The sequence below is a fragment of the Mugil cephalus genome, chromosome 17, assembly GCF_022458985.1.
Source record: "Mugil cephalus isolate CIBA_MC_2020 chromosome 17, CIBA_Mcephalus_1.1, whole genome shotgun sequence".
Taxonomy (NCBI): domain Eukaryota; kingdom Metazoa; phylum Chordata; class Actinopteri; order Mugiliformes; family Mugilidae; genus Mugil; species Mugil cephalus.
In genome coordinates, this window is record NC_061786.1 from 22,259,856 (window position 1) to 22,287,533 (window position 27,678).

General features: G+C 40.5%; 1 protein-coding gene and 1 long non-coding RNA gene across 2 annotated transcripts in view; one reads left to right on the top strand and one right to left on the bottom strand.

Moving 5' to 3' along the window:
- LOC125024081 (transcription factor IIIB 90 kDa subunit-like) overlaps positions 1-18,166 on the top strand; it is an 86,961-nt gene extending 68,795 nt beyond the window's left edge. The window contains exons 17-19 of the mRNA XM_047611750.1: positions 7,451-7,502; positions 13,294-13,465; positions 16,918-18,166. Of these exons, the coding sequence (XP_047467706.1) occupies positions 7,451-7,502; positions 13,294-13,465; positions 16,918-16,955 (262 nt within the window). The 3' untranslated portion in view covers positions 16,956-18,166. The remainder of the gene's footprint in view (positions 1-7,450; positions 7,503-13,293; positions 13,466-16,917) is intronic.
- A 2,175-nt stretch (positions 18,167-20,341) lies between these two features.
- The window catches only part of LOC125023985, a 37,432-nt gene continuing 30,095 nt past the window's right edge, over positions 20,342-27,678 (bottom strand). The window contains exon 3 of the long non-coding RNA XR_007114688.1: positions 20,342-20,466. This is a non-coding gene — a long non-coding RNA (uncharacterized LOC125023985). The remainder of the gene's footprint in view (positions 20,467-27,678) is intronic.

The window sequence follows — 27,678 nt, forward strand, 5'->3', positions numbered from 1 at the left end:
ATCAGATTAAAACAATTAAATATATAAAATATATATTTATGAGCGATTTGGGCGCAAAGGAATTAATTTAACGTTGGATTATTGTCAAACATTTTAACTGTTTTCATCTTTTATCCTTTCGAGGAGAAAATCGTTGCCTTAAATAGAGACTATTTAAATAATTAATTCATTTTTTGAGCAAGTTGTTATGAAAATAGTGGAGACGTTTGATCCTGGTGGAGATTTTTAAGGATTAATGCTCATAAAACGTAATCTTGTTTATATTTGGTGAATTTTATGACGTATGTGTAATAATAAAACACAATTTATTTATTTTTTTGTCATTTCATCCCTAAAAATTAAGATTTTTAGCGATAAGCAAACTCTTTAGGGATCTAAGAGTTTTAGATTTTTTTAATGATTTGACGCTCAGGAATTATTTTAATGAATATTTAAGGACTTTTACACATCGACTTTAAATTATTTAAATATGTAATTAATTCATTTTTCAAGCAAGTTTGATCTCGGTGGAAACGTTTCACAGAAAAAACAAAGATCCTCAAATGGTCGACTGATAGTTTAATAAAAAATAACAGCGATAGTTCAGATATTTTCTTGTAATGTTATTAATAAGTAATAAAAACGTGACCTGGTCCTTAAACTACAGACTGATGGATCAGCCAATTAAAAATATAATTTAATCGATTTAAATGTTATAATATAGGACAGACGACTGGAAATATTAACACACAGAAACATGTAGTAATTAATGTCGCCGCCTGCAGCAGAATAGAGGAAATATTAAATGAATCATTGTGTCCTAGAAACCAGGACATCGTCTGCAAACAGGCTGACGTTTAAGTTTATTTTAAAAACGTCAGCGCAGCATTTTAGAGTTTAATAAAAGAAACGAAGCCCAAGGAGAAAGAAGAAGCCGTGACCTCCCTCCTCCTCCTCCCTCTTCTTCTTCCCTTTTATCCTCCTCTTCCTTCTTCCTCTCATCCTGATCCTAACCTCCTCTTCTTCCTCGTTCTTCTTTCTGCATATGGTCGTATTGTTTTGGTGAAGAAGGTTGAAGGGGTGAAGTTATTTATCACATGTCGAGGCCTGACCGGGAGTCAGGAGCCACTCCCTGCTGCTGTAAACGGTCGCCATGGTGACGGCGGGCCGCCAAAAAGCCCCCCCCCCCCGGCTGTGCTGTCGGCAGCCATTTGACCTCTGACCTCCACAAGTGACACTGAGCTCAGATTAATAGTCGCCCTGAAAATAACAAACGCTCCTCAGAGACGGAGATAAAGACTGATAAATACCACATCTTCATCATCTTCATCCTTCATCACCTTCATCTTCATCTTCTTCATCATCTTCATCATCTTCACCATCTTCACCATCTTCATCATCTTCATCTTCATCATCTTCATCATCTTCATCACCTTCATCACTTTCACCGCCTTCATCATCTTCATCATCTTTATCATCTTTATCATCTTTATCATCTTCATCTTCTTCATCTTCTTCATCATCTTCATCATCTTATTCATCATCATCATCTTCATCAGACTAATACTTCTCAGGTTTTTATGACAATCTGACTCCAGCTGATTCACTAAAACAAAGAAAACTAAAGATTTTAGACAGAGAAATTATCTCCAGCCTCCATCTCTCCCTCTGTCTTCCTATTTATTTCTATCTCTATCCCGTCTCTCCATCTTTCTCTCTTCTTCCACTTTCTTTATCTTTAACTGAATCATTTTTAATCTCGTCCCAGGGGTTTTGGTCTTTTAATGATTCTTCTACCTTACAGTCCCGTCTGGTTTCCATGGTGATGATGGAGGTTTTCTCATTGTTTTATTTTATTTTATTTTATTTCAGGTAGAGTTGAATGAGATGAATCCCAGCTCTTCTCAGTTACAGATCTAGAGTTTAACTTTTTAAGTAGTCGTTGGTTTTCTTGAGGTTTAAATTACTTAAGCGAAGCAGGCGACAAACAAACAAACTCAACAAACTCTCAAAAAACCTTCAATAAAACCCCAAATAAAACCCTCAACTGATTCAACTCTGATAACTTCCGATAACCTCATATTTAACGTCTTTCATTTTTCCTGATTTTAGACTTTAATGTGTGATTAGTGTCTTTTTGGTTTTTTATATTTTTCCTCCAAAGACGTAAACGCTGCAGTAAAATGTTTTGTCATATTCTCGTTCAAAAACAACACAAAAAGAGTTTTTTCCTGATTATGAAGTTGAAGACATCAAAGGTTAGTTCACAGTTAGTTCTGGTTCCTTTAGTTTTATTTATGTCACTTTCCTGTTATGACATCAGGCTGATGCAGGAAACTCACGTCAAACTGGAGTTTATTTTTATAAAATCTCCACAAAGTCTGAAACTTTGATCTGTGTGTTACAGTGTGAGTTATTGTTTGTTATAGTGTGTAACAGTGTGTGTTACAGTGTGAGTTATTGTTTGTTATAGTGTGAGTGTGAGTTAGTGTGTGTCATTGTGTGTTCGGTTATAGTGTGTCAGACTATGTGTTGTAGTGTGTATTACAGTGTGTTTTATATAGTGTGTTGTTAGTGCTTTTAGTAAAGTTAAAGGAAAATGATCATCAGTCGTGTAGAGCTGATGCTAATGCTAATGCTAACGCTAACTGCTAGCAAGCCAGCGCTGCTTTCCACTTATTTGTCTCCGCTCATATAAACCTGTAAAACCAAACCAGGTGATTTCTATTAACATTGAACTGAAGGAACTTTAAGTATCTTCAATAAATACTGAGATTTAAGTGTTGAATTATTTTAATCCGTATCAGAAAATAGTGTCAAATATAAAGTGATTAGATAAATTTAAAAAGAGTCAAATAGGGTTTTAATGTTTAATGAGGATCAATGTGAGCGAATCTAAAGACAATGAGAACAACATTTACACATAAAGATAATAATGAATACTTTTATTTGTGTAGATAAACATTCATCAGGGTCGTTCTCTGTTTACTCTGCATGTGTTTGTGCAACAAATGACCTCAATGTAATTCTGCCTCCTGTTAATCTACAGTACCAGGTTCTATTTGTGTGTGTGTGTACGTGTGTGTGTGTGTGTGTTTATGTGTGTGTGTGTGTGTGTGTGTGTTTGATAAACTGACCAGTGGAGAAAAAACCAACAACAACCTCCAAACACAATCAGTCTTTTTGGCTGAATCTGCAGCTCCTGCTGCCAAGCTGCTGCACACAGACCCACAATGCACTGCAGCCTGAATGGACACAAGTCTCTCACACACACACACACACACACACACACACACACACACACACACAGTCTTTGTTAGGTGGTGTGTGAGGCTGTATTGTGTGTCTGTATGTGTGTGTCTGGGAAAGTATGAGTGGGTTTCGGGGTATGTGGGGGTTGTGATTATGTCTGAATTAATTGTGCTGTAGGAGGTTGTGCGTTTGTGTGCGTTTGTGTGCGTGTTTTGTGCGCGAGCTCAGATTATTATCATCATTTATTTATTTACATCCGAGCTCGTCGCACAGAACTAATTTCATTCGAGCCCCCGGTTTGAGGATTATCTCCGCTCGCGTCTCGTCTTTCCTCCTCGTTATCTCCTCGATTAGATTAAAGTACGAACAGTGAAATTATTCCATTATTACGTTGGTGCGGAGGTGGAGGTCGATTTAAAAAAAATAATAATAATTAAATTAAATAAAAAAAACAACAACAACAAACGGGTGCAGATGGCAGCGGGATTAGAAACGAGGAGTTTCACCTTCGACGCTAACGAGAGAAAAACAATAACGACGCAGCGACGATAAGATCCATGAAATGAGCAGCAAAGAAATAAAAACGACAGGAAGTGGATGAAGTGATGAGGAAGGATCTGACTCAGGACAAATTATAGAAAATAAAAAATATATGTTTATAGGAAAACAGGTGGAGAAACAGTTTATACTAAAGTATGACTTTAAGACACAGCTTTGTAGTAGACTTATCACTTATTAGAACTTCAGTTCTGATAAATGTAGCTAAATAAAAGATGCTAACGCTAAGAGCTTCACTGAGAAGTAACGTTAGCCATAAAATACTGTAGCGTTAAAAGGACGACGAGGAGTCATCACAAATATTCTGTTTATTCGTTCATTTATTGTTGGAACTGAAATAGTTTAGAATAAATTAATATTACCTGACACTAAATGAAACACAACGACAGGTTTCTGAGCATTTACATCTTATTTCAGTCAATCACACAACATCTCTTCACCTTTTATTTATTATTATTATTTGGTTTTACCGTTTAGATGCTGTTAAAGTCAATGATTCAAACCAGTTCTGCTAATCTGGTTTCACTTTAGAGGATTTGTTCCATATTTATCGCGTCTATAGTTTTAATCTGGAGCGACCACTAGCTTAGCATTCAAGCTAACAACCTCAGAATAACCCATAATAACTCGGTCCTCCCCTCTCTGTGCCTCAGTCCATCGCATTATTCTTTGCCATCTCACCCCTTTGTCCCCTTTAAACCTCCCCCCCATATTTTTTCATCCTTTGCTCCCTGGTTGTTGTGTTGTTGCCTCCGTCCGTCGCTGCCCGTTGCCTGTTGCCCGTTGCCCGGCAGCTTCCTCCCTCGTTCCATCCTCAGTGTCCAGGTCAGGACTCGGGGGGAACAGGCCTCGTCTCGCACATGTACCGAGCCCTGAATAGTCCTCTCTCAGCGGGGGGGGGGGCATCCGCCAGCCTTTTTAATGAGCCCCCCCCCCCGTCCCTTCTCCTTTCCCCTGGTTAAAGCAGATTAATTAAAAGCTCACTCACGCTCTCTGTGTTATCAGTGAGAGTTGAGCACTTACTGTAAGCCCCCGGGGAGCGCTCGGCGTCGGCCCGGGTGGGCATGGGAGGGACGGGGGGAGCAAGGGACGGACGAGGGGGGGGGGGAACCAGGAACGATGCTAATTCCAGCCGCTGGGTTGGTTGGTGGGACGGCTTCTTAGGAATTAGTGGTGGTGATGGGTTCACTGCTGATTATCTCTGTCGAGGAAAAGATGGCCGACACGCAGACAGACGGCCACGCCTGTCACTCACAGCTTCTCGTTCACACCATTTATTTTCCTCCCCCCTCCTCCCTCCGTCCTCCCCCCCCCCTCCCGTCCTCTGCACCCTGACGGTTCGTATTATGAGCCGGTCGCCTCAAGCCAAGAAAGATCCAAAGACCAGATGCAGTGATCTAATTAAAACCCTCAACCCTCTATTGTGTCAACATTTAAATCCCGAGGTGAACACTGTAATGAATATATTATACATCATTATTATTATTATATTTTATACATTTAAAGTTCAAAAGAATTATTAAGTAATAATATCGTGTCTCATGTAAAATAAGTCTATTATATCCTATTTCTTTAAAAGGTGTTTAGCCTTTATCATAAGTTCCTCTGGTGGTTTATGGGACAACAGCAGCTTCATCAGAGCTGCTGATGCTGCATGATGCAACATGTTTCATTTCATTGATAAAAGTCATTATATGATTCAATAAACACATTTTTTCAAAACAAAACATTCAGGTGAAACAAAAATCATGTTTTTTTTTAACTGTGTTCCAGCTTTGATTCCTCCAGAACTAAACCACTTAGAGAGATTCTGACTTTTGTGATAGAAACTTCAGAGTCTTGTCTTTAAAAAGAGACAAAGACCATGAATGAGCTCCAACATGTTCATCAGCAGCGTTCAGGTTAGTTTGGCTACGTCCTAAATAGGGTTTGTTTTTTTATGCTAACGTGTTTCCTGGAGGTTTTGAAGCTCAGTGTTGCGTCTCCACTCGTTGCCATCTTGTCTGATTTTACCATAAATATCGATGCTACACCAACAGCTTAGACGTTCACCTCCACAGAAATGGCGGCGAGCTGTGATTTACTATTTCCATCTGCTTTTCTTTTTCCACAATTTTTACTAATTGTTTGTTTTGGATGAATAAATATGGAATATAATGAGGGGAGGTTAATGGAGGAGGCTCTGAGATACAAACATTTGTACGACTTGTCTTCTGTGAAATTTTGGTGAGTTTCATTTGTCATTGTTGAAGCAGGAAGTGGTAACAAATATTAACACGACTTGCAAAAAAGACACAGCGCCAACTAGTGTTCATTCAACTAGTGTCTAAGAGATCAGAGTTGAAAATAATTCTGATTAATATTTCATGTAAGACAACGTATGAAATGTCATTTGCAGTTTGACTGAATGTAATAATTCAAAGTTGACAAAAATGCAACGAATTTTCCTCGACCAAATTTTAACTAATACGGTGTTTAGCCATAGCGTAAGAGCTGTGAATGGTCGCTTGGTAGTAGCGTGTTTCTTTTTTATTATTATAGTATTAGAAGTATAGAATTGATTGTTTTGTATCAATAAAGAATCAGTAAGGTTAACTGAGGAGGTTCAACTGTACAGACATTTGTATGACTCAACGTTGGCGAAATTTCTGCAAAAGTTTCAGTCGCTGTTGTTGAAAGTGAAACAGGAAGTAGAAACAAAAATTTACCCGACTGGTAAAAAAAAATAAAACTGTGACGTGCACAGTCGCCATGAATAGAAAAAATTAGCTTTAGGAACCGAAGCTGTTCTTTGTACCACGTTAAACGTGTTTATTTTCTGCAGCTAACATAGAGGTCGATGGGGATTGACTCACTTTTGGAGCATCTGTGTTGATCAGTGCACAGTTTATCATTAATATCACGACCACTGGCCTGTAAAAGTCCTTTCAAAGCCTGTTTGGGATTTCCATTCCATAAAAATGTCATTGCATAACATTTATTCCTCTAAGATTTTAATGCTGAATCAGTTTTCTTAGAATCGTGTGTTTGTGTAGATCAAAGTAATCCCCTTCAAGTCTTTGTGTCGAGCTTCAGGCAGCAAACTCAAAAACAAGGAAATGAAAGAGTATAAAGTAGAAACGGTGGCTGAGCGTAACCTGGCAGACGGACGACGTCCTCGCTGCTGAGGTGAAACATAATCTGAACGGGCCTCGGAGAGAAAGGTTTTATTGTCCTCCTCTAATGTCTGGAAGTGAATTCTCTCACTTTCAGACTGAGAGGTCCATAAAATCTGCTCGTTTCATTCTGGTTTCAGGTCATCGTCGTCCGGCCTCATTCTCTACAGTCCTTTAACTTCCAGGTCATAAAGACCGGCCACTGTTTAACATAAAGGTTCTTTTTATTTCTTCTTGTTGGGTGAAGACTGCTGGTTGCAGTTGAGCTGTTGTGCATTGGTTGGTTTGGTTTTAGTTTGATCTTTTCTTGTTGCGTTTAGTTGAGTTTCGTTCGTGCTCCTCTGCACCCCCTACAGGCAGCAGGAGGAACAACACGTTCAAAGACGACCACTCATTGGTTTAAACCTTCTTTAACTAAACCTTCTACTGGAATGTGACACAATAACCAGCGGTTAAATGTTCTGTTTTGTGCTCATTGTGTGTTGTTGTTGTTGTTTGTGTTGCAGGTTGCAGCCGTTCATCACAGGACAACCCAACAAGAAGGTGGCTGTGGAGCAGGTCAGTTTCTATCCTCATGTCCTTCCTTCCTTCCTTCCTTCCTTCCTTCCTTCCTTCCTTCCAGGGTTCAGTTCTTATCTGAGTGAGAGTTTTTCCGTCTTGTTCCTGAATCTGGATCACGTCCACGTTCCTGGTTCTGATCCAACAGAAGGTCGATAAATCAGGATTCAGATACATTTGCTTCTTGAATGTAGGACACTTTCCTCGTTGGTTTTAGAAAATAAACGGTAACGGAGCTGATTGCTCTGATCTCCTGCAGAGTGGACGGGGGAGAAATAAATCTCCTCTCAGGCTGAACCTCCCTCTGTCTTTGTTTGCCCTTCCCGTATTATTACTCCTCCTTCGCTCAGTTTTCTTGCTGCAGGCCGTTCACTGCTCCTGAAATAAAATAAAAAAAAATAAATAAATAAACCTCTGACAGGGTCTTAAAATAAATACGGCCTTAAACTCTGACGTTAAAATGTCTTCAGCTGCAGGTTTAGAGGTCTTTTTGTGTTCTCGTCCTGCAGTCACGACTTTTAGATGACTTCACTGTGTGTCCTCTCCCTCTGCTTTACTGGACCCAGTTAGACTTGTTGGCGTTGGACGGTTAATTTCCAGATGTCCTCATTCTCAACATTTATAGCTTTGCAGCTTTCCAGGCGACTTCAGTCAGAAATAGAACAGATTCTCCTGGTTTGAGTCTCAATTTGGTTTTAAATTGGACTTTATGTCGACCACGAGCGGCGTCGGAAGAGTCTTAAAGGTTGGAATCACTGTCACTTTTTTTGGAGACTCAAGCACCAAAAGTCATTCTTCTTCTTCTTCTTCTATTGTTTTATTACGATGACATCAAAGGTGGAGCTAGGTACAGAAGTTGACTTTTTTAGGATCAATAGTTTTTACGATCCAGGCCAAACACTTATCATGAACAGATTTAGTTAAATAGGTCCTGAGCGGTTGGTCAAGTATTTTACATTTCCGAATTCCTTGAACGTAGCTCCATCTAAGCCACGCCCACTTTTGCCTGATTTAAGTGGATCTTGATTATGAAGATCTGATTAGCTGCTGTTTGGCGAGATCACGCAACGAGGTCAGTCAGGACAGGCAGACGATTGGAAGACGTGTAAAACTAGAATCAATGACATTAGAAAATAGAAATGTCTCTAATGAATATATCGGTGTTGAGACTCGGCCGTACGAAATATGTGAGAACCACTTTGAGCTTCTAGTTTGGTGTTTGTTGTCCAGGTGGAGTAGATTGAGTGACTTTTAACAGCTAAAGCTTTGTCCGTCTCTTTGTAGACGACAGTTTATTCTCTAGGAGGCGTTCCAGCCTCGTTTCCTTGGTAACCTCGTATCTCGAACATGAACACAGTGTTAGAGTATGGACGGGCCTAGATCTACTTCTTCTGACACACCAAGCTGCTGGTGATACGAATGAAAATGGTCTTTGGCTCTGGGAGTTTACGCTTTTGCTCTAATAACCTTTGTGCTGATGAATATCTGAGAGTCAACGTTACAACATCGTTTTTAGACCAAGTGTGGTCTGCAAACAAAGGAGACAGTCTTTAAAAGTTACTCAGTCTCTGGAGAAGTGCGGGAGAAAAAAACTAAATTTCCACTGTTGCACCATTTTTTGTGCAGCTTCCAAAAGATACAGGATGGCAAAAAGTAAACCCCCAGTCTCCATGATGTGTGTCGTCATTAAATAAAACTTTTAAATGAGGCCGCTGGGAAGTCTTCTTCTCTGGTGTTGGATTTAATGAAAATAGATTAAATTATTCTTCAGGTTTCTGAATTTGCTCGCTTTCCTTTCCCCCCAAAGATGGAACAGGAGAACAGGACAGGATGAGTTAAAGTTTCAAACTGGAAACTAGAATCTTTCCCCTAACGTCTCCTCATCCCTCCATTGGTCTTTGTCTCTCTCTCTTCATCATGTCAGACTCTGTCGACCAGGAAGAAAACATGGCCACAAGGGGCCGGGTAAACAAGGCTTGTTACTTAGCAACCTCGCCACCCCCATCACCCCCATCACCCCACCAGCCCCTGGGAACTGGAAGCGGACGGGCACAGCCATTGGTTCTGGCCGCTCACAGCTCGTGTTATGTAATGTTGTCGTTTCCTCACAGAGTCAGAGCTTCTGTTCATTGCTCAAGACAAAAAAAAAAAAGAAAAATCTTCCTCCTGCAACTCGAGCAATTAGTTCTAACATTTGTCAAACAAGCCGAGGGAGGAAACCATCAGTTTTTCACTCGACGGAGATGTTGTGTTTGTGGCCACGTTTAGTGTGAGAGACTCAGGTTCGGAGACGTGGGGGATTTTCAAAGAGGCTTAGAAATCTGAAAGGGGGCGACGGGGTCACGGGGAGGAAGGGCTTTGAACCGCAGACGGTTGCTCCGACGTTGCAGCGATAAGTCTGCTGAGGCGAGCGATAGTCGTGGAGAGGGAATCCGTTTGAAGTGCAGAAGCTGTCGGCCCAGCAGTAAACTGGACAAAGTGCAGCGTTCGCAGCCTCGTCCTGTAGAAACACACCGACCTCATCGTTCACTCTGTAAACCAGAGACCAGCTGAGATCAGAGCTCAGGTGCCGCCTGGGGACGCGTTTTAATTACGACCAGGAGCTTAAAGATGGACCGGGACAGATGTTAATACGAAGTCTGAACAGGTTCTTCCTCTTTGTCCGTTCTGGGAGATCTTTTTTTAGTGCTTTTTAAAAATAGACTGTGTAAAGATGGAGGGCAGAACTATTCCTCAAAAGTGAAGCCAAAGCTAGTAGAGCTCCCCCTGGTGACTGACTGCAGTATATATCATAAGCTCCACCCCCTCTGTTAGTGGGCGGGACTAAAACAGTTAAAATAAATTTGTTTCAAGAATGGTTTCTGTTATTTTAGGTAGTTAATATAACGTTGCGTGTTCAAGAGTAATTTTATTTTTGTTTTAGTTTCGTTTTAGTTATTTGACGCTATAGAAACAGGATGTGACATAATGTTGATCACCAGTTGCCATGTCAACCGCTACGTAAAGCAATTGTTAAAAATAAGTCCAGCATATAATCCAACATTTGGTTGTAATTGGTGGAGGTAGAGCAATTAATTAATTACAATAACAATAACAATAACGTGAGTGAGTCTGGAGAAAGTGTGGGCGGGGCTTCGATACCATGGCTCCGCCCTCAGGTCGTACTGATCAGACTCTGGCGCCGCCCATAACCCTGGCAAGATGGCGTCGGTTTGGCCAGTGACAGTGGAGCGGAGACGTGTTGTACATATTTATATACAGTCTATGTTTATAAGAACAGACCAGTTCAAATATCCACATGTTTTCTGTGTTTTTGATCTGTTTTCTTACCTCCTGAACCCCCACGCTCGTCTTTAAGAACTGAAGACCTGAATCAAACATCTTCAAGGAACTCTTAGTTCCCGTTTCTGTTTTTTTTTTGTAATTTTCTACTTTTATGACCTTGATGACTGAGAACCTTCAAAGACAGACGTAGTGCTAGTTTATAGATCCGACCTATTTAAAGCCCAGAGCGTCGTGTTTAGGACGTTTTCATTTTATTTTATTTTCTTGCATCGTGACACAAGGAGTTAAGAGGAGAGGAAGATATTTTATCGGGTGAAGGAGTAAAACAGCAGAAACATGAAAGGCATAAAGGTGGAAGGAGAGGAAGGAGGGATGGAGGAGGAAAAGAAACACAAATTGGAGGAGGAAGGCAAGAACGAAAGGCCCCAGCAGGGACTGTAACAGAACAGAAATATCTCGGTGTCACGCTGTGGACCCTCCACCTGCTTCTCCTCCAGCTTTATAATTAGCCCTGGACGAACGGTTTCCTTTTAGTCGCTGTGGGTTTCCCTCTTTTTATTCCAAAGCTTAAAAAAGAGCAAAGACAAAAACAAAGTGAGGTGCCTCGTTGTAGATAAATCCTCCCCGGTGAAACACATTGTTTGGTATCTGTACGTTTCATCACCAAGGAAATAAATTCCCTTTGTTGTACTGATACAGTGGTTTTACCTTGTTCTCCAGCTACAGTGGAGAGAAAAAACTGACAGCTGGATCCAGGTTTAACCTCCATTATAAATCAGTAGAAGTTGAATTATTAGGGTTTAGATGGACGCTAATGACATTTCAGGGTTTGCTGACGACACTGTGACCTACGCATGAGCAGGAAGAAGCTTAATTAAAACCCAGGATGATCAGTTCAACCTTTCACCTCAAAGGTTGTAGCTGATATTTAGTCTCTAGTGTTTCATGATCCTGTTGTTTGATTCCAAATGTTTCAGAGTGAAACAAGTCAGACATAAAAATACTGCTCCAGACTGAACTGGACTCATAGTCGGTCTAGAGATTCTCTAGAATCAAAAGATTGGTACAGTTGGGCAACAGTGACTTGGTCGTGAGTAGATAAATATGAAGATGACTCAATGGTGCCATTGAAAGAGCAACGTTAACAGAAATTAAAGCTATTTGTCCTGAATGCTTCGTTGCTCTGGTTGGATTTATCCAGATGTGCACAGTGGAGTTTTTACCAGACTTATATTCTGAGGAAACCGGTCTGATGCTGCATGAAGGATTTGTTGTTAGTTGTGGACGATGTTTCCTTCAGGGAAACGTTTGCTAGTTGCCTCCAAGTTCAGATTAGTTCAGGTTCCCGTCTCCAAAGGTTGTTTTTTTTTTCCCATTTTAATCTCAACAACTCTCTCGTGAACCTTTATGGTCCCTTCAACTCTAAAACATCTAAAGCAATTTTGTCTTTAAACTTTCAACAATGGTGTTTGATTCTTTTTGTAAAGACAAAGGGGATTGGTGAGATTTTTAAACACCTGACATGTGGAAAGAGCTAGCGACCATGCTAGTTCATGCTAATAATGCACATTATTTGCCCCCTGAAAGCTGAGGACCTATAGATTATAATCAACAAACAACTGAAGAAAAGACTTAACGTAACTTTATGCAGCAGTTAGAATAAATCACGTCGTTTTTAGGTGCAATAATCGCTTTGTGATTCGAATAAATTTAGAGGCTAAATTGTGTGTGATGGGTCGATAGAGTCGTGAATCATCCAAACTAAACTTCCTGTGATACGGGAGCAGCTACAATAATACTACAGCTCAATCGATGCCTGTTTACGTGGCAGATTCTTTACTTTTGGTCATTTTGTTCTTTCTTTTTTTTGAGGGAAAATACTGATAAGAAATTCTCACAGTTCAACTCTGACATTCATTTGACTCCAACCTCTGCGGCAGAGTCTATTTTTATTGCGCTACTTGTTTACCCTCCCTCCCTCTCTCTCTCGCTGCCAACTTTCCCTCCTGTTTCTGATTCTGGATCAAAAACAACTCCCAGCATGCACCTGGAAACGACTCGGCTGCTCGTAGAGTCACCTGTAGTTGCCCTCGAGGGGAATTCATGGTGCAAACTTTCGACAGCTGAACCGAGACAATGTGACTGGATGAAATGCAAAAAAAGAAGGAGCAGTGTTGAAGGGTGTATTTACCCCGAGGCTCTGATTAATTTCTGACTCTTTTGTTTGATACAGACGATATTAAAAAGCTCATATTGTCACATAGAAACGCTGCGGCAGGTTAAACACGTCGTCCTCCGCTGACCTACAGCGACTCTACGCTATGTTATTATTATTCTTTCATTTTAAAGGTAGTGGGGGCATATGAGATCAGAGCTGGTTTAGATTTCCCCTGGGGGGGGGAGGGAGGATGGAGGGAGGGGGGTGACCTGTGTCCTGCAGAGGAAAATATTAAAAAATACGACTCCGCACGTAAACTCGTGAACGAAAATATTTCCTGTTTGCCAGGTCGCCAGCGCCAACCCCCTGCCGGTGCCCGTGGGCCCCCCCTCCGCCAGTGGAGCGGTGGCGGTGGTGGTGGAGAGCGGCCCGGTGGTCTACGACGATCCGGCCGCCGACGAGGAGGAGGACGAGGAGGAAGAGGCTTGTGTCAGCGCCATGGAGCTGATGGGCGCCAACGGTCAGTTTTAACATTATTTATTTATCCTACATGTTGCTGGTGGGACGTTGGTGCATTTTTTATTATCATAACTACATCAGAGCTGGTGCAATCAGAAAAATCTCTGAAAGATATATAGATAGATCCCACCAGATAGATATATGGTGTCATTATGGTAATTTAACTTGTGCCTCTCCCCGAAGATTATTAACCTCTTATCATTCCAGACTTTTTTGCGAAATAACTCCTAGCATAGCCATAGCCAAAGTAAATTGAATCCTGTTCATGAACGTGTTGGAGCTCATTCATGGTCTTTGTCTCTTTTTAAAGACGAGACTCTGAAGTTTCTATCACAAAAGTCAGAATCTTTCTAAGTGGTTTAGTTCTGAAGGAATCAAAGTAGGAACACAGTTAAAAAATAACAAGTTGTTGGGTTCATCTGAAAACACGTGAATCCTATAATGACTTTTATCAATGAAACCAGAAGAAAATGACTTCATGCAACAAAACTCATGTCCAGAGCTCTGATTGGTTCAAAAAGATGCAGAAGTCCCAGGAATGATAAAGGGTTAAACTGCCTGATATTGAGCTGCAGTTATTCTGGAAAATGGGTCAAAAGCTCACAGGACATTAACTGTTTTATAGTCGAAACTTCAGCATTTGACTAAATTTAACTTTAATATTCTCTGCGATAATAATCCTGGCCTCCCTTTAGCTTTAGCATTTTGCCTCTGATTTAATCTTAAATGTCCCTGAGTTGTTCTCCTGTAACTTCTTTCCTAACCTTCTCTGGACGATTAGTCTCCAGGAAACTTCTCTTCGTTTAAACGTTCACTGTTTGTTGCTGTTGTTTCAGCTCAGTTCACACACCAGACATGTTTAGTCACAGGATGTTGGTTTTTGTCTTCTTCTTCTGGGACTTTTTGGCTTTAATTTAATTTAATTTAACCACCATTAGAAGAGAAGAAGTAGTTTTGACACCACAGGGACCTGGTTTTGGTTTATGCCAGAATGGAAAATAAATAACTACGGCCACGTTTTGGCTGAAACCTCATAAGTCTTGACCATCATGACGAGTCTGGGAACATTTATGAATCCAGGTCCCAGTGAAATATGGAGCCTGTGCAGTTTCTTTTTTATTTTTTTTTTTTGCCTTCGTGTGGACGTCTGATGATGTCATCACCCCTCGACCCTCTAGTCATAATGGTTTGAGTAGAGGCTTGGTCCGATATATACTGATGCTTCACCACTACAATGAACTAAAAAGTATTAAAGACTGTATGTTTGTATACGATGTGCAGGGTTGATGCACATGCTCCGCCTCTTCTTCTTATTCTTTTTTTTTTTTGGCTGTAGCAGAAACACCGCCACACATAGGCCTGGATATGTACTATAGCTTTCCTACAACTAGATGCGGTTTTACTCTGGATCGACCTTTACAGATAAATTCTAGAAACAAAACCAGAGAAAAAAGATTGTTTTGGTTCGTGTGGACATTTTTTAAAAAGTACATATTTGTCTGATTGCGTCGTCTTGAGTCAGATTCTCTCAACTTGTTTCTGAACGTCGGTGTCAATTAAGGCTTCAAACTAATTACTCTCATTAGAGGCGCTTGATTGGTTCTTTTTGTTTAAGTCATAAACTTGCACAAAATTACTGAAAATAAATAAATAGTTTTGTTTTGCCAGCAAACTTATAAATACCCAAAACCAAATGACCCTGTTGAACCTCATCACAATCTGCTGATTAACAAATAAATGATGAACTAATCGTTCAGTTTGTTTGTGGCTCAGGACAGAATGAGGTCGACCGGGTTCATCTGAAGTGAGTTCGCGTTGATAAGAGCCTCAAACCAGCGCAGATTCTGTCGGCTGCTTCATTTCCACATCTTAGTTGAGGTTAATGGCGACAGACTGATTTGTCACTTCTCAGTCAGACTACTTTTTAATGACGCCGGGTCTCTGGGTCGGGGCTCGGACCCCTGGTCTGTTTTTAATGAGTCCTCGCTAAGATTATATTTCTTCACTTTATGTCTCCGACTGTTAAACTCTCAGGTCCTCGACTCGGCCGCAATAAAAAGTCCTGAGCTGCTTAATTGACTCCTGTAGGGAGCTCTTTGTTCGTAGGAAGGTGACGGGGTCAAGGTCTGGCTCAGGGCTCGTCCTCTGAAACAGGACGGACGTCTTCTGAGTCCTTCAGTCGATGGACAGTCCACAGTGTTCGTCCTCAGAGAGTTTCAGTGTTTTTGACCCTCTGTTTAAATCTGTGGAAGCTGAGCATGTTTTTATTCTCCGGGAATGCGTCGTGTTAAGTTCAAGTTTTAGTTCTGACATAAACGTCAAAACTTCTTCTGTTTTAATGGAGGTTTGTTAACGTCAAAGCTGGAAAAATCCCCAGAATCCTGTGTCTAAACATGTCTGCTGTGAGTCAAGCGTTAAAAAACACGAGCCCTGCTTTGAAATTTAAAACCCGAAGTAGCAAAAACTGCAGTTCCTCAAATGTCCACTAGAGGCTGATTCCGAAAAGGTGAGTCAATCCTCAGAGAACTTCATGTCTAGAGCCTTTCAATCTAATTTCTTCATTGATAACTGTGGAAGGAGAAATCTAATATTAACCGGTTTTATTTATTTTGTTTTAGTCGTCAAATCTGATGAATGTCAGTAGCTAGCAACTAGCGTAATGTGGATGATTGGTTAGATGTTAGTAAATGACTAAACAGAGTCCACTCAGATTAAAAGCTGCAGCCAAACAGCAACAAACACTGAACGTTTAAAAGAAGAGAAAAGTTTCCTGGAGACAAATCTTCTCCAGAAGAGAACACAAGGTACGAGCTCTCGTCTCCACATTAACTTTGACTTAAACATTTATTGGGCTGAATCCAGTCGACTCCAGGAGAAGACAGGGACAGACTTTAGGAAACTGCAGGAGACCAACTCCAGGACGTTTAACATCTGATCACAACTGCAGAAATAATAACTATAGTTTATTATTATTATGATAATAATTCACAACCACTGGATATTAAATCATCTTTGTTTAGTTTTTGGAAAATTTAAACACAGGGAACAAAATTAATGAAAATCGTTGCCAATGAAGAGATAAAAATGAATTGTAGGTGGGGAGGAAAAAAAAACATTTTCACAAATAAAACTAATAAAAAAGTCTGATTTAGATGATTTAAAAGTATAAAATCCTTATTTCCAGTGTTTCTCTAAACACCTGTGGAGCGTTTTTAATCATTTTAATTTGAATTAATTATGCTGAGAGCTAACTGGAACTAGCCCCATATGTCTTTCTTTTTTGTTTTGTGAGATGTTTTTAGTTGTCATGTGGTACATTTTGTGTAACTGAGCAGTGTGAAGATAACTGTGTTGGGTGTGTAGCGTTAGCCTTAGCCAAAGCTAATGGAGATCCAAATGAATCAATGATAACCATTTATCTTCTAATTCATCTTTATTCGTCTCACCCTCCAGATTACGGCTGTGATGGAGAATACGACGATGGATTCTAGCGGCGCCCCCTAGAGGCTGTTATACCCCGACTGGTACAGACAATTCTGAATCTCCCTCCACGTGCATCAGATGTTTACTAGCGGGAGGAGGAAGCACCGAGTGGCTGCAGCTCCAGGTTTGGACGAGTAAATAAGAAGCTGGAGGAACCTCAGTGCTGGGTATGAATTTATCAAATACTCCAGTAAACACTGGTTGGAGCCCGTATCAGTTATTTTTAAGATTATTATTTGTCGTAAACTGACCATGTTTGGGTTCAACCTGGTGGCATCTTTCCTGCCTCCCAGAGAGTTTCCTTCACGCGTGGACGCTGTGAACGTTGTGAATGTGACGCTAACGGTAATAATAGAAATAGTGACTCGTTGCACCCCTGCTTACTTCTGGTAACTCCACAACATAATGTACATGTCAGTGTTTTAAAAGTGCTGCTTTACAGTGAAGAACACTCCCTGGAAGGAAAAGATAAATCATGATGCATAAGACTTCACAAGCTAATGAACATCAGATATCAGTTTATTCTCAGGTACCACGAAGAAACACCTGCAAAAAAAAAAAAAAAAAAACTATCCATTGTTGACGTGCTGCAGAAATGAGCTTTGTGACTTTTATTTTATTTTTATTTTTTTGAGGAATGTTTACAGATGCTGAACAAAACCTGTAATCCTTGAATTTGCACTTTGCATTCGTGACACTTAACTAATGTTTCACTGCTGACTCTCAACAAAACAAGCGTCGGACACTAAAACCCAAAGTACTACGACGATGTTGCCTTTGAACAACTGAAGCAATCATGAGTTTTAATTTTTCACCTAGTTGGTAGAAGGAAAAGGCTTTTATTTGACTATTAATTAATTTGGTTTTGGGAGCGTTTATTTTTATTGGAGTGGAATTAATTTATGTTGCGTTGTATCTGATTTATGTATCTGTAAATACATTTTCCTCCACGTTATATTTTCCAAATGACTGAAGGAGCTTAAAGAGAACAGGTCTGTTTTATTTTACCTTTTTTGAAATGATGATGATACTAAAGTGGGAGCGGGGTTGGTTTGGTTGGTTGGTGGTGATGGAGGTTGTGGCCTTTTCTCTGTTTCCACATACAACAGTATTTAATGAGGTTCACCCTCGACTGCTGCTATAAGTCACCATGTTACGTCTGGATGATGTTTTGTGCCTTTGCTGCTACAGTAAAGATTTCACTTAATGAACAAAGAAACATTTGTTGTCCTGTTTTTCTTGGTGGTTTTATTTTGGGCAGTTTAGTTTATACTAATAACTAAAATAAAATACTAAAACACTGCTGCTGTTACTAGAGACTAACTTTGGCAGATTCAGGGAGTAGCTGACATTATATTTTTACAATCGTACATTTAACATTGGTTAACATTAATTTCCTTTTTCATATTTTCTTTGACTAAGTTGCTTCCTCCACTTCCGCACCATTGATTCGTTAATGTTAAATTCTCTCGCTGCTGCTCTATTCCCGTGTTCTACTGCCTTGAGTTTAAACTCTGCGTCGTAAGCGTGTCTCTTAATAGGCGCCATTTTGGGGCCTTTACACAAACACACAAATGGAAATGAAACGGCCCGCCTCGCCCAGTCAAATATCCCAGCATGCACCGCGCGCTTCTTCTTCTTCTACGGGGGAAAATGAAGTCGGCGGCTTCTTACCGTAGTTGCGAGACCTGTTGTGGCTCAATATTGGTCCATATATAAGGCGCACTGCATTATAAGGCGCACTGTCAGCTTTTGAGAAAATTGGAGGTTTTTAGGTGCGCCTTATAGTGCGGAAAATACGGTAGTTGACTAGAACATTATTTGAATATCGGACATTTAAAATACATGATCAGTTAGCATTAGCCTACCAACATTATCAAGCTGCTCCGTCTTAGATCCTTTCTAGGAATCGACAAGAGACTAAGACAGGACTGAACCACTGATTGAATTTATAATTACACGGTGGTCATGTGACTAGCGAACACCGTAGCTTTTAACTAAATAATTATTTTGGTTTTAAAAAAAGTAATTGGAAAGTCTGTTTCTGTTGCACGACGCTGCACTTGTGTTTTGTTGTTGTCTTTAATGTTGTTGATATAAAATGAGAACCATGAGTCTCAACCATATTTCACTTTAACAGTTTTAGTCTCTTTTTTTAAAAAAAATAATTATATTAAATGGGAGAAAAAACATTGCAATTGGATTATTTTCAAAAATCGTCCATCTCTAGTCTAAGAGATCAGCATTAATACAAACTGTTACCTGCTTCAGTTAGAATTATTATTATTTAGTCCTGTTTATTTTATCTTCTGATTAATATTTTATCTAAAGACGATGTATGAAATGATGTTTGACTACATGTAATGATTAAAATTTTAGCCTAACGACAACGCAGACCTTAAGAGCTCTGATTAGTTTACTAGATAAGTGTGTGTTTCCTCTTCCAGTTGTTTCTCCATCTCCCAATTTTCAAACATTTTGGATCAATAAAGAATCAGTGAGGCTCAAACATTTGTACGACCTGACTTGGGCGAAATTTAGCTAAAAGTTTCGTCGCCATTGTTGAACATGAAGCAGGAAGTAGAAACCAAAATTAACCCGACTAACAAAAGACACAGCGACTTACTGGCTAGTGTTTCGGTGGCTTGTTACACAGCGTCCAGGTGCTGCAGGACCTTAAATGAGCCTTAAGACTAAAACGCATCAGACCAAATCAGAATTAACGCTGGTGTTCACATGGTCATCAAGACAAACCTCAACACAATGTTCCTATTAACAGCTTTGTGATTGGTTATAAATTTACGGAAAGAATAAATTAATTGAACTTTAGCCTCAGGTAAGATTAAAAAGGAAACTGTAAGATTACAACTAATAAAGTGACTCACCAGAAGAGCTCGTCTGTCTGACTGGAAACTCAACTCCCTGAAGACTCGAGGCTAGAAAACATAAACATCACACGGATGAATTCATTTGCTTGAATAAACAAATACCAAAGCATAATATTTCTGTTTCATTTGTCTACGTTGAGTCATTTTTATTCAGAAATATAGAAAATTGTGAGCGGTGCAAAACCTTTTAAGGCAATCATCTCCCTATAGTTATCATGACCTATGGTTATCATGACCTAAGGTTATCATGGCCTATGGTTATATATTTTTTCTGTTAACAATAACTTGCATCATTAGCATTATTTGAACCACAGGTCTGAAACTAAGATGTTGGCCTCGAAAGGAGAAAAGTTTGCGTGTGAAGACTCGTCCTACATCATCTGACGTCCTGTAAGTGTCTCTCCTGTCTCAGATTTCCTTTCCCTCTGATGAGCGACTCGTCTTTCGGTAGAATTCCTCCACACAACAAAGCCTCCAGAGATCTGTAATACTGTACCGGCGTCACACGATCCACTCGCACAACGCAGCGTCTGGTCCCATCAAAGGCACCGTCATGATGGTGGATGGTGTCGGGTCAAGGATGGAGCCCAATGCTGGTGTCTGTCAGGAAGAGTTCAGGCCGAGTTCAAGTCTACAAGGAAATACCGGAAAGAGAAAGAAGATTTAAATAAGGACTGGACACAAAAACACAAGCTGGACAAGTAGAGTTTCATCCAAGTCTTTAGACCTAAACGACTGGTGCCGGGGTTTAATCATAAACATCTCGAGTTGCTAATCACACAATCACATGACGAGAGTCTGTTATCGACCAGATACTTAGCTGTGATTGGAGGTTTTTCATTCAGTTTTCTTTCCAAAATCAATAAAAATCTTAAATTTAAAGCATATATTCCAACCGCGAGGGACAAAAGGGGAAAAATACACGATTTCTGATTGATCACAACATAAAATCGATCCAATTCCAATCGATCTGGAGTTGGAAGATCCAACATCGTCATAAAACCCTCAGATCGATTTCTTAAATTCACCCTATTTCCAGCAAACAGGTTTCATACAACAAAAACAAAAAAAAAACCATCATATTTAATTTCCAACTCGCAAAGTTAAAATGTGATCCAATAAGAAGAAGAAGTCTAAATGAAAGTCAAATAAAAGTGTAAAAAACGAGCCAAGGGGAGAAACTGGGGGAATTAATTTCTTATAATTTTGTCCATATTTTTAATCTTCTAATATTTGTTAACCTTTAAGTGTCCTCTCTGCTGAATTCTGGTTGTGGATTTTATATTTATAAGATAAATAAGAAGTACTGGGATCCAATATTCCCCGTGCGGTTCATCCAAAGTGCAGCTAAATTAGTCGTATTAGCAGATTACTATACGGCGTAAAAATGTCAGGAAGTAAGCCTGGAGCTGTCTCTGGGACTTAAACGTCCCGTCAAACCCGCCGCCAACATCTGAGCTGGAACCAGAACGACGCCTCGGGCCTTTTTAAGAACAGGAACAGTCAAGAAAACTATTAAATTCCCCTGGATGTGACCCTCCTCTGCTGGTGTCCTTTTCAGGTCGACTTTTCAAAGTAACGCAGCCCAGAAAATAATTTCATGCTTTCTGATGCTGTGTAATTGTGCTGTCAGGTCAGCTTTCCACCCCCCCCCCATCCCCCCCTTCTTAGTCGGCTTGGTCCGTCCCCACGGGGCCGACTTTCCCCCCCCTCAACACTTTAAAGTTGCTCCGAGACTTAATCTTCCCCCGACACCAAACTTTAACCTTTGAGAAGGAGGCAGAAGGAATAAAAAATAAAAGTTGTCTGTTTGTTTTTTTGCAGTGTCAGCGACGTCGTTGGGCCGAAAGGCTCTCGCTCCCCCACACACATGAAAAATGACGCTTACGTGGCTCGACTGAACAAATTTAAAAGTTTGTTCAGTCTCTTTTGCTCCGAGCGTAACTCTTTGGCCTCTTCCTCCTCCTTCCTTATCCTTTCATTTCCTTCCTGCTTCCGTCACTACAAAGAAAGGAGTCGTCTTCTTCTTCTTCCTCAGGTGCTTTTGTCTTTCCTGCAAATCGTCCTTCACAAGGAATAAGTTTCCTCTTCTGGACTTGGATGAAACATCTTGAATAAACTCTAGAAGCCGAGTCGTCCTCGTTTCAGCTTATTTTTGTTTTGTTTTTGTTTTTTTAGCTCCAGTCATCTTTCAACAATCATCCATCAATCACACAAAGAGGCTGGAAAAGAAACTCCGAGAGCAAACAATAAAGCAGCTTCATTAGCTCGCTGGGCTCTGAAACGTCTCATTTCTCTTGTGTGGGGCAGCTCCTGGTCCCAGTGGAGGTGCTTAAATAAAAGTTAAAACGCTGTAATAGCTCTTTCAGGCTGGAAGTGGATCCACAGATGGCAGCGACTCCTTTGAACTGAATTCATTTTGGATTTAAATGCAGCTCTGACCGGGTCTTTAACGTCTCTCCGTCCTCTCATCCGTGTCCTATTATCCCTCCATTATTATCTTTCTTCTTCCCTTTTTTCTTTTTAGTCTTTTAGTGCATCTTCCTCCTTAATGTTCCATTTTATTCTCTCTTCATCTTCCTCTCCTCTAACGTCTCATCATTTTTATGTAACGTCCCGCCTCCACCGTCCTCCTTCATCAAAGGTTTTTCCTAATGTTACATCTCTTTCTGTCCCCGTCTTCAGAGGTGAGACGAGACGAGATAGAGACGATTTGATAAAGCAGGAGACAAGACGAGAAGATGATGATGACACAGGATCAGATACAAGAAGACATCACATCTCGTCTCAACTCCTCATCTTGTCTCATCTCTGATTGGTTCCAGATTGAAATGTTTTAAATTAGTTCGACTTCGTCCACTTCAGTCTTGCTTTACACTGCATCACGACAATAAAGGGAATTCTATTCTATTCTATATTTTCTTGTGTGGTCGCTCCAACTTTCTGAATTAACAGTCTCTTTCCATGTGATCGTGCGTTTAGTTGCAAACATAAGAGAAGCTTAATGTAATTGTGACAGAGTCTGTTCTATTCCACATCTAAATCCGACGGTTTGTGTCCGTCCTTCACTGGTTCCCTCTGGACCATCGTCTTTAAACTCGTACCATACCTCCCCTCAGCCTAAAGCTACCTGTCAGGAGCAGTCATCCAGATGACGGCAGAGAAAACAAGGCAACCGAGGGCGGCGTGAATACCCCCATGTATTCATTTACACGATGGACACCATCGCCTGCAGAGGAGGGGAAGGTTAGTGAGGAGCCCGACTACAAAAGGCAGAACGGGAGGTGGAGGAATCCCTCTAAGCCGAGGTCCCGGGAAATAATTGGGGTGAGGAAGGCAACCAGGAGGAAGGAAGGGAGGGAGGAAAGGAGGGAGGGAGGGAGGTTGTGGTGTTTGAGGGGTGGGATGCAGATCGACGAGGGTGGGGTGAGTTTGATATGCTGATGCAGGAAAACGCAGTGCGGAAAAGGTAGAAGGGGGGGGAGAGTTTGAGGGTGGTGATGGTTGAGGTTTTATCTGATACCGGAGCCAAACTGGTACAAACGGTGCAAAACAAACTTCAAACGGTTCCTTTTTATTTTTTATTTTTTAAGGCATTTTGTGACGTGCACGTTGATTAATTTGAATAATATAAATACAACTAAGACCAAGAAACAAATGGACCAATGTAGAATAAAATTCACAATAAGTATCATAATAAAAACAGCAGCGTATAAAAACCAGCTACCATCCAGAGAACAACCCAAAATTATCACAAGATATCACAGTACTTTCAATTAATATTCAGTTTTTAAGTTTCTCTCCCAAAACAGGACCATGTTAGACTTTTCTGGTGATATGTGGCTTTGCTCTTCATTAAAACCACCACTGAAAATAGATGAAGAACTTTCACCTCTTGGAATTTCTTCCCCTTATTCTTTTGTAAATTGAGCCTTTTTTAACCAGGGTGAAGGGAAATAATGTCCTTAAACGACAAAAAAACAGCTGCATGTGATTACGACGGTGTTCGCTAGTTCATCCTACATGAATTAATTTAGCGTTAATTTAAAAACAAGTGACTTGCTCAATGTAAATTACACGTTAACAACATTAAGTTGGTCTTAATGAAGAAGGACGTCTGCTGTCATCATCATCTCTGATGTCTATGGCACGGACAGAGCTGGATGCTGCTAACTTAGCGTGGGGTCTGGCAGGCTAGCAAAGACGCTACATTAGCTTTTTTTTTTTTTTTTTTTAAAAATGCCATGCGTCATCACATGTTTTTAATCTAATTCCAGGCGACACCTCCCTTTGCTGCAAGTTGCCCAGTCTGCATCTTTTGAGGTGAAGTCCAAACAAACTTTTGACCGTTTTAAGCGTTGAACGCGATGTTTGTTTTTTAAAATACGCCGTTAACAGACATTAGTCGTCCCAGTTTCTGGTCGATAACAGAAACAAGTCATGCACGTTTCTGATGGGCTAAATAAATATGGACAACACGTCTCTGATTCCTTGCACTGGTCAAACTGAAGCTATTTAAAACCGTAATTCAAGCTACTTCTCATACATACCTGAATTTATCCTCTGAAAATATGTTCTGACTGTCAGGATGTTGGTTATTATTCATACGAACAACGACCGAAGGTTTTTTTAAAAGTCTTCCAGAGGTCAAGAAGGCGAACAACAGGTACTAGTCTGGAAGTTTTTTTTTAAAGTATATAAATCTCATGTCTCTCCGCTATAAAATAAGTTTTGCTATGACTCAGGTGCTTGTGCATCGGTGAGTTAAGAGCTGCAGAGAGGAGCACTTTGGAAAGTTCTCCTTTCAGATGCTATTCAAAGAGTCGAGTAAGACTCACAAATTGTGCGTGACAATATGTCAGTCTGGCAGTTGTATCTGTGCGCGGCCTGCGCCGCCGCAGCACTTACAGAAATTAGACACATAATGTGGAAACGTAGTTGGGAAAATGCCACCGAGTGACACTGAAAACCCTCTCGCTCTGCTCGCCGCTGAGCTACAGACAGCGACGGCTCAGACCAAATCAGACTGAACAGCGTAGAAAATGAAGAAATTAGTCTTGGCTGTGGAGCCATCCAGCCTCTTGGCTCCAGAGCCGAGCTGAATCCGCCGCCACGGAGCGCCGAGCTCCTGTCGTCCCCCGGTTCCCAAACATAAATCCTCAGCATTTCTTTTTTTTTTTTTTTTGGCTGCGTGACTCAGTAAACAGGAGGAGGAGGAGGAGGAGGCTTCAGATAGTTTCTCTGCGGCCACAGATGAGTTTGGTGCTGTGTTTTGATGTATGGCTTGAATTCATTACGGAATAACCGAGCTCCCATCTGCAGAGACAACTCCCAGGACGACCATCACACTCACAGACCACGAAACTATCAGCGACACTGTGCTCACACAAATAAACTCACAATCTCAGGCATTGTACACGTGTATGTTCAAGACAAAACCGTGGACAGATACAGACTTAGGGAGGCTAGGAAGCTAAAAAAAGAAGCTCCTAATAGCTGTGAAGGTAGGAAGCTAGGAAGGGCTAGTGTTAGCTCTGACTCTAGTAGGCTAGGAAGCTAGAAGAAGCAACTATTAGCTTGGCTGCTAGGAAGCTAGGATGAGTTAATGTTAGCTGTGATGCTAGGAAGCTAGGAAGGGGTACTATTCACCAGGAGGCTTTTCCTGGACATATCTCTCTTTTTGAGACCTAAAAATGCGTCAAACTCAGACTTTGAAACAATTTTCAAATTGTCCTCAACCTCGAACATGGTTACATCGAATTTGGTTTGTGTTTCTTGGCCCCTCACTGAAGAGTCCTCTTTTTCCCGAACTTAGGTCTGGTCACCTTAAGCTAGGAAGCTAGGAAGAGGTACTATTAGCTTGGAAGCTAGGATGATAGGAAGAGCTACTTTTATCTGAGAGAATAACAAGCTAGGAAGAGCTAATATTAGCTGTGATGCTAGTAAGCTTGGAACCTACAATGAGCCTCTATTAGCTGAGAGGCTACAAAGCTTGGAGGAACTACTATTAGCTTAGCAGTTACAAAGCTAGGAAGAGCTAATATGAGCTGTGAGGCTATGAAGCTAGAAGGAGCTACTATAACCTGTGAGGCTAGGAAGGATAACTACTGTTAGCTGTAATGCTAGGAAGCTAGGAAGAGCTACAAGCCATCGTATGAAGCTTTTCTCTATGGAACCACGTTATCCGTTGGTCTAAACTTTATTAATTCTAGATGATCGTTGCTTCATTAAGTTTATCGACCAAAGATCTGAGTCACTGTCCAGTAACAGGCTCCAGTGACATGAAAACATCCACCGCTGTTTCCTCCTTCTTTTAAACGGGACTGTTTCTCACACAGAATCTGAATCGAGGGAGGATCTGGTGTTTGGTCTTTATCTGCCTGTTTACGCAGCTCAGAGGTGTAAAATTCTCCGGACGCGATGAACTGAATATGATGCATTCAGGACGCAAACACAATGTGATTCAGGAGCAGCAGGAGGCCGCAACCAAAGAGCAGCGGGACGCTGAAGCATATTACAGCAGATTTACAGTGGAACCCTGATGGGAAACGTTGTGACCCCCCCGCGGGGTTCATTTAGGGATGTGAATATGTGAATATCGCTTTGCTTTGTAGCACTGTGTTAATCTCTATGAGGTTTGTGTGTCAATTTAGTCTCATTTTAAAGGTTAAAGCTTGGTTTTTGGGGGTTAGATTAAGAAGCTAAGGAAATGCTTTGTGTCTCTGGAAGGTCTTGAGAAACATAGAAAAACACGTTTGTGTGTTTGTGGTGGTTTTTATTAAGGTAAGGACCAATTTGTCTTGGAAAACTAACCTTGTGGTGTCATTTTGTCACTTTCTTAGGGTTGTTTTGTGTCTCTGGAAGGTCTTCACAAAGCTTAAAACATGAGTTTGTTCATGCTTTGTTGTTTTCATGAAGTTGAAGGGGCCAATTTTTCTTTTTAAGAGTTAAAACTTGTTAAGACTAGTTTGTAGGGTTCGGCTAAAGGTTAGGCTAAGTGTTAGGCTAAGGGTTTGGCTAAGGAGCTAGGGAATACATTATGTCTACCTATGGTCCTTATAGATATAAAAACATGAGTTTGTGTATTTTTTATTAAGTTGCGTGGTCAGTTTTTCTTTTTAAGTGTTAAGATTTGGTTTTAAAATCTTCGTAAACACTGAACATTTAGTCTTGTTTTTATTAAGTTGTGGGGACCAATTCTTTTGCAGAAAACCAACCTTTTGGTGTAATTTCTTCACCTTTTCAAGGTTAAAACTTGGCTTTAAGGAGCTAACGAATGAATAATTCTCTGGAGGAGCTTCACAGAGTTTAAATTGTGTGTTTGTGCGTTTTGTCTGGTTACGGGGACGAATCTTTCAGGGAAAATTAAAACACCATGAGGCCAATTTTCCCCTTGGTTGTAGGGTTAGAAGCTGGTGAATTCTTCATGTCTCTGGAAGATCTTCACAAACACTGAAACATGAGTTTGGCTGTTTGGTCTTTTATTTATGGTTGTTTTCTTGTTTTATCATTTTGTCACTTTTTAAGAGTTAAAATGTGTTAAGTCTTTGTTGTGACGTTAGGCTAAGGAGCTAAGGAACACATTAAGTCTACGCAGCGTCCTTAGATTAGATATCAACATCGTTTGGTCTTGTTTTTATGAAGTTGTGGGGTAAATATTTCAGAAAGAACTGAGCCTTTGAGGTAATTTCTCCACTTTTTAAGGGTTAAAACTACTTTGCTTTAGGGTGAAGGTGCAGAGCAAGTGAATTCTTTATGTCTCTGAAAGACCTTCACAAAGCTTGAAACAGATTTGTTTAAATGATCTTGTTTTTATTACGTCGTGAGGCCGTTTTGCCTCCTA